Source organism: Leptidea sinapis, chromosome 15 (genome assembly GCF_905404315.1).
Source record: "Leptidea sinapis chromosome 15, ilLepSina1.1, whole genome shotgun sequence".
Lineage (NCBI taxonomy): Eukaryota > Metazoa > Arthropoda > Insecta > Lepidoptera > Pieridae > Leptidea > Leptidea sinapis.
In genome coordinates, this window is record NC_066279.1 from 5,449,145 (window position 1) to 5,463,553 (window position 14,409).

General features: G+C 33.7%; 1 protein-coding gene across 2 annotated transcripts in view; it reads left to right on the forward strand.

The window, feature by feature from the left end:
* Positions 1–14,095, forward strand: part of LOC126968237 (uncharacterized) — a 54,491-nt gene extending 40,396 nt beyond the window's left edge. For both annotated transcript variants that reach the window (XM_050813116.1, XM_050813117.1), the window contains exons 2-5: positions 5,952–6,016; positions 9,486–9,670; positions 10,923–11,280; positions 11,972–14,095. In XM_050813116.1, coding sequence (XP_050669073.1) covers positions 5,993–6,016; positions 9,486–9,670; positions 10,923–11,280; positions 11,972–12,031 — 627 coding nt within the window. In that variant the 5' untranslated portion in view covers positions 5,952–5,992 and the 3' untranslated portion in view covers positions 12,032–14,095. The remainder of the gene's footprint in view (positions 1–5,951; positions 6,017–9,485; positions 9,671–10,922; positions 11,281–11,971) is intronic.
* The last annotated feature ends 314 nt before the right edge of the window (positions 14,096–14,409 follow it).

Consider the following 14,409-nt stretch of genomic DNA (forward strand, 5'->3'; position numbering starts at 1 on the left):
GAATATACGCTTCTTCCCTTCTCTTCCATAAAAAAGGAGAAGAAAAATGGTTTTTGACGTCATTATACATATAGAACGACATATATTGTACTTTTCAAATATTATTATTATAATTTTTTTAAATTTACGTGCGGTTAGTTTGAAATTCTATTTGATGCTATAGTTTGAATAGTAATACCCAGTTTGAAAAAAAAATCTGCTGTCGAAATGTTACGTTTCCATGATAGGTATGGTATATAAATAGGTATATAAGCTCGTAAACAGATTGATAGTAATAGTAAAAAATTGTGATTTGTTTTAAGTGTTAAATTCTTAAGGTTTTGTCTTTAACCACATCGACATGTGTTTCGCATCTACACGAGGGATCTTCGGGAGAGTTCGACTCAAAAAAACGCCAAATTAAATCTTTTTTTAGACTATTAGGGTACCCGTACGTTATCCTACAGGCAGGTTACCCTAAAAATTAAATTATTGTTAGCTTTAATTATTTATGAGCGGTGTACACTCGTATAATAAACAGTTTTATTTATTAAACCAATTAAAACAGAAAAAAGTCAGAAAAATCTGTCGGGCTGATAAATACCGAGGATTTTGCGACGATTATAACAAAAAATATTATTATATGATTATAAGAAAAACCTGGATCTGGTGACTTTCCACGTCTCACACCCATAAAGGAATACGGTCTTCTCGTTGGACCGGAATATTTAGTGTTTGACTCGCCGTGTCAGGTTTTGTATTCGTATCGAAGCCTTCAGTAGATTATATACAGAAGCCCTAAAATGGAAGGAGTGGCAAGAAACTAATTCCTGATCTTTAAAACCATAAAATATTTACAACTTCGGTGATTTACTAAATAAATATAATATAATAAAAATACTCTACGATAGCTTTGACTTACCTTAAGGTTAAAACTTATTAACAATAGATAATCTTGTGATTTTTCAATTTCCTTATATACTATTTTGAAAATTAGCGCATTAAGGCATAAAAGGCATTTATTTTCTCAAAATTGATTCCTTTAGAATTTTTTTGATGTCATTTCTAATATACTAGATACTACTACCGCTTCGGAAACAAATGGCGCTCTGAGAGAGAAGAAGCAGCGCAAGAAACTCTCCCAGCATTCTTTTCTTAAGATAAAAACTCATAGATTTTCGAGGCAAAACTTTAATTGAAACGAACATGGTTGGGGGTTTGGATGTTAGAATTTTATAAATGTTTCATATGCATCGCTCCTATAAAACTAAATTCGATACCACTACAATTCTGACTTCTGTCAAAATGCAAGCACAAGTTTAAGAAATAGCCCAAAAATATTGTTCATTTTTCAACTTCGTACACAAACATTGGGATAAAAGGCATAAAAGGCATTTATTTTCTCAAAATTGATTCCTTTAGAATTCTTTTTGATGTCATTTCTAATAACTACTAGATACTACTACCGATTGAGCATCGAAATTAAATACTTTTATTCAAAATAGGATTCAAAATCACTTATTGAACGTCAAAAGATACGTTTGAAGATCATATTGTAAAATAAGATAACTAGTTTATGTTTGTTCCTCATGCTAACATTATGATTGTCACAGTTTCTAGCGAATTCTTTAATGTACTGTATGAACATATAGACCATTATCAAAAATATATTGAGATGCAACAGTGAAACTGTTTATTTCTTTAACTTTTCTCTTAAGGCGAGGTTTTCCCAACGCTTTAGGTAAAAATTGAGCGAACGTTAGATTCGATAGGTACGCATGGACACAGGCGTCGGGCATGGCTGAGAACGAACCGAGCGATGCGGGTCAACGACCGCCGACCCAAAGGACCGCGTAATATTTTTTAAAACTTACAGTTGTGCTAGAGTACGGAATTACTGTGATAATATTTTTTATGCATTTTTGAAGTAAATCTTGTTTATAGACGTATGAGAGAAATGTTATATTACGCGCAAAATTATGATTTCAGCAATATGGATATCGTGTCCGAGGTTCTCGAGGGTGCAGATAACGATTTTGTGATCATTTTTGAAATCCAAGATGGCCGCCGCACTTAATTATGATTTCAGCAATATGGATATCGTGTCCGAGGTTCTCGAGGGTGCAGAGAACGATTCTGTGATCATTTTTGAATTCAAAGATGGTCGCCGCTCATAATTATAATTTCAGCAATTTGGATATCGTGTCCGAGGTTGTCGAGGGTGCAGAGAACGATTTTGGGATCATTTTTGGAATCCAAGATGGCCACCGCTCAAAATTCGTCCTCGACACCCTCGAGTACCTCGAATACGGTATCCATATTGCTGAAATCATAATTTTGTGCAGAGGCCATCTTGGATTTCAAATATGATCACACAATCGTTCTCTGCACCCTCGAGAACCGCGGACACGATATCCATATTGCTGAAATCATAATTTTGTGCGGCGGCCATCTTGGATTTCAAATATGATCACACAATCGTTCCCGGACCCTCGAGAACCTCGGACACGATATCCATATTGCTGAAATCATAATTTTGTGCGGCGGCCATCTTGGATTTCAAATATGATCACACAATCGTTCCCGGACCCTCGAGAACCGCGGACACGATATCCATATTGCTGAAATCATAATTTTGTGCGGCGGCCATCTTGGATTTCAAATATGATCACACAATCGTTTTCTGCACCCTCGAGAACCTCGGACGCGATATCCATATTGCTGAAATCATAATTTTGTGCAGCGGCCATCTTGGATTTCAAATATGATCACACAATCGTTCTCTGCACCCTCGAGAACCGCGGACACGATATCCATATTGCTGAAATCATAATTTTGTGCGGCGGCCATCTTGGATTTCAAATATGATCACACAATCGTTCCCGGACCCTCGAGAACCTCGGACACGATATCCATATTGCTGAAATCATAATTTTGTGCGGCGGCCATCTTGGATTTCAAATATGATCACACAATCGTTCTCTGCACCCTCGAGAACCGCGGACACGATATCCATATTGCTGAAATCATAATTTTGTGCGGCGGCCATCTTGGATTTCAAATATGATCACACAATCGTTCCCGGACCCTCGAGAACCTCGGACACGATATCCATATTGCTGAAATCATAATTTTGTGCAGCGGCCATCTTGGATTTCAAATATGATCACACAATCGTTCTCTGCACCCTCGAGAACCGCGGACACGATATCCATATTGCTGAAATCATAATTTTGTGCGGCGGCCATCTTGGATTTCAAATATGATCACACAATCGTTCCCGGACCCTCGAGAACCTCGGACACGATATCCATATTGCTGAAATCATAATTTTGTGCGGCGGCCATCTTGGATTTCAAATATGATCACACAATCGTTCCCGGACCCTCGAGAACCGCGGACACGATATCCATATTGCTGAAATCATAATTTTGTGCGGCGGCCATCTTGGATTTCAAATATGATCACACAATCGTTTTCTGCACCCTCGAGAACCTCGGACGCGATATCCATATTGCTGAAATCATAATTTTGTGCAGCGGCCATCTTGGATTTCAAATATGATCACACAATCGTTCTCTGCACCCTCGAGAACCGCGGACACGATATCCATATTGCTGAAATCATAATTTTGTGCGGCGGCCATCTTGGATTTCAAATATGATCACACAATCGTTCCCGGACCCTCGAGAACCTCGGACACGATATCCATATTGCTGAAATCATAATTTTGTGCGGCGGCCATCTTGGATTTCAAATATGATCACACAATCGTTTTCTGCACCCTCGAGAACCTCGGACGCGATATCCATATTGCTGAAATCATAATTTTGTGCGGCGGCCATCTTGGATTTCAAATATGATCACACAATCGTTCTGTGCACCCTCGAGAACCTCGGACACGATATCCATATTGCTGAAATCATAATTTAGTGCGGCGGCCATCTTGGATTTCAAAAATGATCACAAAATCGTTATCTGCACCCTCGAGAACCTCGGACACGATATCCATATTGCTGAAATCATAATTTTGTGCGGCGGTCATCTTGGATTTATCTAACTTCCCTAAAGTATATATATATATACAAAAATCCCGCGTGGCATAATATTCAAAATAATATTACGTAAATTTTATTTTAGTACTTTCCGACTTACATTTACATATATATTTCAACAAATACGCTGTCGCATCATCATTATTTTTTACTATGATTCCCGCTTTGTACTTGTTTGCTAAAATCTTACGTAATGTGAGCCTGAGAGACACGAACACATTACCTTCCTTGACAGTGGTCACGGGCGTACTGCTGGCTTGAGCGAGCATGCAACCAAGGCGTCGCGTTTAGTTTATTACGAAAAAAATTAATATAAAATAATTCACAAAGCGTATTGATAAATCCCACAGTTAAAACTTATAAATACTTATAAACTATCGAATAAAATAAGTTTTGTGTTTATAGCTATCATAGTTTTATGATAATATAAACAATTCAAATAAAAAAGACTATTTTTCAAAAAATAAATCTATCGAGATTTTTTTTCGTAATCGTGTCTTCGACAGCGATAATTTAGATAAAGAAATAAAGATAAACATGTCAAAAAATTGGAACCGTAGTATTTGTAGAAGTATTTAAAGTAGATTTTTAAAAATGTTACTTTTTAGGACTATAGCGCCTTAATGGTTCTTTCGATGTCTTCGTTCAATGCACGACGAAATTTTTTAAAATTTACAATGATAATATATTGTAACGCATCAATATGCTGTAAGAATGAGCCATTTTTAAATCTAGTTAGTCTTGAAACCCTCAATTCGTAATGGTGATTCGCTATTTCCTCATTTGTTTACGTATTAATCAATAAATATATAGCGATATCTGAACAAATGATTGGTTTCACAGCAAAGACCACCACAACAGTTTACGATTTATAAGACGTTGTATTAAATTCTTGGACGCCTGTATAAATAACCGGTTTGGCAAACTTGACCTTTACAAGCTGCAATTTATAATCGTTAAAAGCACAGATACTAAAGAGTTCATCATTTATAATTTTTTACAAACACTTTTTTATAATATACTGTTAAAGATGTTGAGTAAACTGATCGATATATCGAAGTATGAACGATTACAACACTACTCGTATATATTCCTTGCCTTATTTTGTAACTATGATCAAGAGGCTTACAAATAATGTAAATAATATTCTTGTTTGACATTACATTTGTTGACATTATACATAGGTACTAAATGAATTATTAAATTATTTACCTCTTATATTATGATTTCTTTAAATTTAATTTTATAAATAATAAATATGATAGCATTGTGAAATCCGACATGTTTCAGTAAATGGGTAGTGTGTTGATACTTAGACAACTCATATTTTGCATGTCAATTGACGAAATATGTTGGATTATCAATAATATTATGTTAACACATTAAGTACAATGTTTCTTGCAAATAAAATTTCATTTCATTTCAGTATCGACACTATACGATACACGAAGAAACCGAGTCTTTAATTTTGATACCGTTTTGAGCTTCAAAAACAAAATAAGAATTATATTCATATTTATGTGGAGTCCTATTCATATTGATATAAAGTCTATCGGCCTTACAAATAAAATTGGCATAAAGTTAAGCATAAACCAAGAATATGTAAAATGTTTACAAATAGACATTTTGCTTACGATTGGTTTGTTCGGACGTATAACGTTTCCCGCGTTTATTTGCAAGGCAGCTTGTCATTCGCAAAACTTCAGAATTATCATTGTATTGACAGTGTTGTCAACGATATTGTAAACATTTTGCATTTTCTTTGTTTATCATCAGTTATAACTTTATTTTAAGTTAAACTTTATTTGTAAGGCCGTAAATGTTTGATATTATAAAAAAACAGTTATTACTACTTGGTACTTTATGTAGTTATAACGATCATTAATTTTTGTTAAATTAAATTTATTTTTGTTTCAGGAAATACATGAGGAAGTAGTTCAATAAAAAGTCAAGTTACTATGAAGGGTACATCAAATTTTCAGGTAATATTTCAACGTTTTTCAAATAATGCATTTATCACAGCTTATGAAATTACTGGGCTAATAAGACTTAACATCTTACGTCTCAATGTGACGAGCGTGAATAGTTTATATATTTAATATAGTTTATATCTATATATATAAAAATGAATTGCTGTTCGTTAGTCTCGCTAAAACACGAGAACGGCTTGGCCGATTTGGCTAATTTTGGTCTTAAATTATTTGTGGAAGTCCAGGGAAGGTTTAAAAGGTGAATAAATATGAAAGTGTTCGGAATAAAATAAAAACAACAATTTTGTTTTTCCTTTGATGTGTCTCCCGTCGTCCGATATTTGTTTTGTATAGACATATTTTCTATGAGATAATTTATTGCCGCACGGTTTGACAGTTCTGCTGTGAAACAATTTCATTACAACAACAGGGAGCATATTTTACGAAATAATTCTTGATGTTATGATATATTATTGACAAATTAATAAAAAACATTATTTTATTTATTATATACAGAACAACGTCTGTCGGGTCAACTAGTATTTAATAAGAATATTGGGTTTATTCAATAATTCTGATTGGTAACTGTCACTTTTTTGGAACTGTCACTTGCTCTCATAAAAAAAAATACTGCACAAGTTATTGCCTAAATACTTAGATAATTAATACGTCAAACGTCATAAAACAGGCCAGGGTTATTAATTTAGTGTGCGTAAGAAGCTTCGTCTTACACTCGCGATTTGTATGTCGCTTTGTGTTTTGTGTGCGTGCATTGCTCAAAATAGAGGTTAACGGTCAACCTCAATTTTGTTCGACGTTTTCACAGCTGTCACAGTCTTTAAATACGTATAAATGATCTAAGCCTAAATAACTCGTAATAATTAACCTCAAGCGTATATGTTTTTCAAAGGCAGCAACTGCTTCATTACTGTGTTTAAATGAGACTTATCATTTAACTAAAAACCATTACAAATCATAATTTGCCTATTACTACATACAACAATGAAATATTCGGCAATGCTCACATAGATAACTTAATAAATTCGTCAAGATTCACCGATAAACCGAAGAATCATTCTGAAAGCCGTTCCTAATTTACAATTCTCTCAAACAAGATGTGCTAACTTCACAAAAACAATGGCGATTGTTATTGCTGTGCCGTAATTTATTTAACTAATAGATAGCGAAACTAGGCAGGTTGAAAAATTAAAAATATATTCAAAGTAAATTGTGCCTAAGTACTTACATTTTAAGTGCAAATTTGGTATGAATTTAATTTGTATTTATAAATAATTGAGATTTGACCTTTCATGCTCAAGCAGATTCTATCATAACAACATTTTTCAACAATGCAGTTTAAATAAAAGCCTCATTTATCGTCGGCATTCGTGTATTCTTTTCGACATTATTTGATTAAGATGAGTTTTTATCTTTCTTTCATTTACTAGCTTATCTGTCTCTGGTCTACTAACGACCGTTCCCAATATACAATCTACAGATAGAAATAAATTACTACCTTCTACTGTCAGTAATTAGCTGTCAATAATCCGAAGCTGTCCCAATATATCCGATAAGTCATTCTTATCGCCAGTTCACTGTTGCAATTTCCATACAAACTTCTATCGCTGGTAAGCTATACGTCGTCGCATTGACAGACAGCGTGTACGGAAAAGATAAGTTAATTGGGACAGAAAAGTCAACGATAGTTACGATTTTTTATCTCAAGTAGGCCACAACCGGAGATAGACTGTTTATTGGGAATGGCCGTGAGTCTTCAAATTACTTATTTTTTTTCTAATAAGGAAATTAAATTTGTAACCAAAATTAAGAAAAAAAACTAACAAATATAATTTGCATAGTTAATACCACAAATGAGGGATATCACTTTAAAAATAACAAATTATTAAGATTTGAATGAGCGATATCTCAGGTCAATATCCTAATATGCAATTAAGTTAGGGTCCCCTACCCTAACTTAAATAGGGGTTGAGCAGGTTATTAAATGTAAAATAGATACTGCATATGGAGCCACTGGCTACAACGTGTGAGTTGAACAAGACATAACAAGATATACGAACCATTTGTCACTCAAGTGATATAACTCACTTCTGATATTATATACCTAATACGAATTAAATTTGTAACCAACATTATGAACGATGTGGGACTCGAACCCGCGGCCTCTCGGGTTTCGTCAGCGTGCTCTTACCAACTGAGCCAACCGTTCGAGCACAGAGTAGGGATGGATACTTACGTATTAAGCTCGAGTGACACATGGTTTGTAAGTTCGACACTTCACACACAAACAAACAAACAATAAATTCAAGCTCTAAAGGTTGATGCATTCAATATATGATAATTTATATTTATACAGTTAATTCTTTATTACTTTTTATGAAATAGTTTATATTATTTAAACACGACTCATAATGTATTGGATGCAACACATTATAAACTAATATGTTAGGCATAAAAAGGCATAAAAGGCATTTATTTTCTCAAAATTGATTCGTTTAGAATTCTTTTTGATGTCATTTCTAATAACTACTAGATACTACTACCGCTTCGGAAACAAATGGCGCTCTGAGAGAGAAGAAGCGGCGCAAGATACCCTCCCAGCATTCTTTTTTTGCGCTCTTTTCAATAAAAATATACAATATTGTACAGTCATTTCTATCGTTATAAAATAATCACAATCTAGTCCCAGGCTGTCCGAACATTTAGATATTCAACAGTGGGGTAATAGGATTTACGACAGAGCCATTTTTTTACAAAACATTTAAATTTATTTATAGATAATGCCTGAACAGTGGCTGGGACTTTATTATAGAAGTGTATTCATTTACCCTAAAAGCTATTATGTATCTTATGAAGCCTACTAGAATTAGTTACAAGCAATCCCTTATTTGTAGTGTTATAATAATGAAAATCACTATTAAGAGCAAAAAGGTGACGATTTTTAAATTTACATAAATATACTGACAATGAACAGTCATAATATTTATTTCTTTAATTTTTTCTTTGAGAGATTTATAGGCGTTATGTATATTACAGCCATTGTAAAATACTCTATTCGATTGAAAAGAGTGGCCGGTGAGTTTATGTTCTTCTCACGAGCTCAAATATTTACTAACATATGGTAAATTCAGTCATTTATAAGAAATATTTGTAGTGACAAAGCCCTTAGTCTTTAAAAATAACAATTGTTGAGATTTGAAAGAGCGACATTTCCTAATATTTAATTATTGGGGTTGAGCAGGTTATCAACTGGAAAGAAGAAAAACAAGACTTACAAAGATTGACGAACCATGTGTCACACTCACACACAAGAAAGCTCGGACGGAACCCGAGAGGTCATGGGTTCGAGTCCCACATCGTTCATAAATGTTGGTTACAGATTTAATTTGCATAATTTATCCCACAAGTGTCATATCACTTTAAAAAATAACAAATTGTTTATAAAAGTTAAATTGTCTGGCAGTTGTTGACATTCCTGATCGTGTACACGGGCAGTGTACACTCAATCATGGTGAAGTTTGGCACAAGAAATGGACCAATAGAGCCACCGGCACTCTCGCCACAGCCGCCGTCGCCGCGAGCTTTCCGCGATCCAGCGCCGGTTTGGGAGGAACGAAGAAATGACTTACCAGACCCAAACGCTCATTGGTAACATATTTCTTAAGTTAAGATATATATGTAGACAGATAGACACTTGCCTATACTGCATACGATACAGACTTAAATTTGAAATTTATGAAAAAGTATGTTATTATATATAATCTTAACCTGATTACAGTCATAGGTACAAAATGGGCGGTCTTATCGCTAGAAGCGAAGTTTACTATGAATTAATAAAGTGTGTAAAAAAATTCCTATTGGACAACTAACTAAAGTTCACAAAATATGTAAAAACCTTAAAGTTCAGAACAAACGTTTTGGTTTCAGTGCATTGTTTTTTTTTTTCATTTTCATCATTCTTCACTATATTGCATTTAATTTATAGATGTAAATATTAATAAGGAAGTTGAGATAAACTTCCGCTCACAGTCAGCTTGTGCCTTTGAGTAAATTTGAAATCATTACTGTTGTAGTGATTTTTTACGTGGCTGGGTCACTAACGACAATTTTGCAAGATACCTTATCTTAAGTCACATTTAACGTTAACAGTTACGCTGACTTTAACATAGTCTGCGGAATGTGTTGCACCATCGTATTCCTTGGCATAGTTAAGCTAAAAAGTAAAATATCAAGTCAATATTATCGAATATTTATTTGAAACTTTGGACGGGTCTCTATTTAGCTATTTAACATTAACAATAGCCTTAACCAGCGACTATTGGACGGTCACGGTTAACAATTAAAGTTATGACGTCACCTAAAAATTGTCAAATAGTGCAACAGTTTCTTTGCTTAACTGGGACTATTATACGTTTGTTATTGTAAAAGTTAGTTGATGCAACCCATTCTATATATATGCCGGAATCAATCTTCAAAGTGAGGCACAGACAATTCAGCTGGAAATTGTCCGTGAAGATAGGTAATGTTACGAAACTGACTTCATTTAATGCTGCAAGAGTCCTCCTCGCGTCGTATTCCTCATTGCTGAGGGTCGTGAGTTCTCTGAGGACTCAACTTTTTGACAATAGTTCGCTATCAGTCTTTGACTACGTGCAGTGCGTCATGAAGTCCGGTATTCAGAGATGTGTGGATTTTGTCAGACCATCTTATAGGGCTACGACCTCTGGAGTCTGACTCTCCACTAACCATCAGTTGTTCGAGGTCTTGGCCATCTTTTCTGGCGATAAAATATACATATATATACAATATAATATACAGGCTGCAATAGAAATAGCGCTACAATTTAATAATAAGGATAAATACATATTAGCCGTGCAACTGATAATTTTTTTTTTCACAGGAGACCACAACTTTTCATTCCTCAACCGCGGTATACCCAAGTTATCTACAACGCCCAGCCTACTCAACAACCTCTAACCAATGCCCAAAAGTTCGTCAACTCCTACAAACCAACGTACCAGCAACAGGATAACACTCCACAGGTTCTCAGCTCCCAGAGTCTACCTGGATTTGGAACAGCATACTTCTTTCCTACTTACGCTAATAATTTGCAAGAAAGGAAAATATTGAGGCAAGAAGATGCCAAACATAATCAGATTGAACACAACTATGTCGACACGTCAAGAGATTCTTCTTCGGATCTTCTCTGGAAATATGAGAAGGATGCAGTTAGAAGAAATCTGAGGAACACTTTGGAGGTAAATATAGCATCTAAGACTGAGATCTATGGAGTGTATTAAGACTTTATGACAGTAAGGGGCGAGACGAGCAGGACATTCAGGTGATGGTAATTGATACATCCTGCCCATTTCTGCTTCACGGCAGAAATAGGCACCGCTGCGGTTCCCATAATCTAGCACGCATCCTGTGCAAAGGAGCTTCCCACTGGTAAAAGTAGACTTTACTTACGTAAAACTTAGCCACAGTAGACATATGTACCAGTATGGAAACTACCTACAAACGTTCGAAATGACACACTCACACAAACATGCGCATCGACGAGGCCCTTAAGCGTTTTTCGCGGTCTTGTAGTAGCGAGTGTCGCGTCAAAACAAGTTTTTACAGTATAGCCTTTATTACTTTATATGAAATATTTGATGTTTAAAATGCTTTTAACTTTGAACACGATTAATTTATTGAATGCATCCCCCTTCAAACTTATTTCTTTTGTATATTACAGCCCTTGTAAAATATTCTATTGATTGAAAAGAGTGGCCATTGAGTTTCTTTTGTATGTTCTTCTCACGAACTCTACTTATTCGTAACATATGGTAGATTCAGTAATTTAAAAGAAATATTAATATATAAGCGCTTAGTTTAAGCCTATTTGAATATTGTTTATTTGACTTTGACTTTAACATTAAAACTAATTAAATTGTAATTTTCTAGGACACAGCGAGACCAGTATACCAAGTGCAATGGCCTGCATACGTCCATCCCCGGCATTAGTTAACTATTATGTAACATAGAATGTACAATTTCTAGATACTTATTCTCATCTTTTTGTTCCGGTATGTCTTACAAATTTAAACATCATTGGTTAAAATTGTTAAGGTTGCGTCTAATATGAATCATGATCCACTTAAATGGAATTAGGAGGTTGTTTTTTGTTTTTATTATCTGTAGCACCTACCAATTATGTTTAATTAGGTATTGTGTGACCATAGAGATACAGTACAAAGCAAGATTAATGTTGCTTTAAGGCAATTCTTATCTTGTTCTTTTTATAGAGAATTATATTATGTTGTAAATAATGTGCCAGATTTTTTAAACATAATAAGGTAATGGACCGGACAAGCATCGATACAGAGTACAAAATCATTTAAAATTATTTTTACAAACATAAAATTATAGTTTATTGAACTTTCATACCTTCTTAGAAAATAGGTAGTTGTAAAAATAGAATAAATGTTATTTGAATCGGGTATTTCAGAAATACCATAAGTCAAATTTGTATGATTCTTAGAATTTAAAATATATGCAGCTCTAGAGTGGATTAATTTTCTTAACTACACATAATTTTGTGTCATATCCAGTCATATCTGCATAGGTGCTATGATCAGGTCATATCCAACCATAGCTACATATCTCTTTACGTTTACCTACAGAAAATTAATTTACCTAATAAATAATCTGTAACTTATATGCTGTTTAGAATGAATGAAAACAAACGAGATTTATAAAGATTTACAAATATTATCGGTTTTATTACAAAAAAATATTTAAACATGGATTAGACACGTGTTTATAACCACGTCTAAAATGTAGTATATCTTTTTCTATTCCAAAACAGTGCTTAGCTTGTGTTTAACTAAAACGTCGTTAAGCGCAACATAAACTGAAGTATACAGGAACTATTAAAGGAAAAGAACGCAATTTTTGACAGCTGTCATCTAGCTGTCATCATAATAGTATGATCGATTTCTTCCATATGAATATGACCTATCCGTTAGACACATCATAGACAAGCTTCGAATCGTGTGTAAATATAAGCAATCTCTATATATACATTACAGATTTGTAATTTAGAACTTTTTAAAACAAGTGTTCAACACATGTTTAACTTTTTTGTAATAACACAGTATGAGTTTTTACGCATGATTGTTCAATGGTTTTATTCTATTTAAAATTTATATAGTCATAATAAGTATACAAAATATATAGCGGAAACGATTACTACACTTATTAAGGATATTTTTTTAAACTTAAGTTTGTTTTTTCATAACAGGTAGTTCATATAATTGAACGTAATATAGGATTGAGAGCTTAGATTAAGGATTGGTCTCCGCTACGTTCCAACTAGATACCGCACTACCTAAGAACAATAGGATTTTTATTACAGCAAAACTTAGATGCTTGTATGCGTTGCATCTTGACACTCAAAGGCATCTTTCAAATTTTGTAACAAACACTTCGTGTTATTTAACATTGAAATTAATAAAATACAAAATAATTACTAATAATATTTGATCTCAGTGTATTCCTCATTTCTTGTAGTATTATATTTAGAAAGTTTTACTACGCAACCTGGCATTTTAGTTTCAATTATTAGCAAAGTTTAAAAAACCACTTTGCGACTACGCCTGCAGTATCTATTTAGAGTGCAGCGGAGACCAATCCTTAATCTAAGATGGAGAGATAATCTCATCCATTTTCTTATTGTACGAGTAAAGTTAAGTAATTGTATCAAAGAACAGCAATGTTTTCGACATTGTCATCATTATCAAACAACAATATCGAGAGTTGTTTTCCAACAAAGATTGTCATCAAAGTAATTTGAACATCTCTGTTCACATACCATAACAAATTACTCTAAACCATATTGCTTCTGTCATTAAGTTTTCTTTCTTGTTAATGTTATACAACCCTATTTTTACATTGTAAATACATTACAGCTTCAAGTGTTTTTGACGATTTGTTTTTTATACGTATATATATTTTAGTAATCTTTAATTAGTTTAATAAATATTTTAATTGTAAATATGTACAATAAATAATTAATGAAATCTATAACGATTTTGTTTGATTAATTCTACTAATGTTAACTGGGTATTCAGAAAAGTAATTACTGGATCCAATACAAAAAATATACAAATTTTAAAATATGCTCTATTATATGACGACTAACTACTATTGGCTATTAAGGAAGATTTTCTTTAAAATAGCTATTTATTAAATGAATAGATAAGAAAATAAAATGTCGTGTTATGCAAGGAAATTAATATAAAACCTTTTTCCATTGTCAAGCAAGTAATGTGCAATTATTATTAAAAGAGTGGCAATGAGTTTCTTGCTACTTCTTCTCATTAAAGCTCACGAAGTAGCGG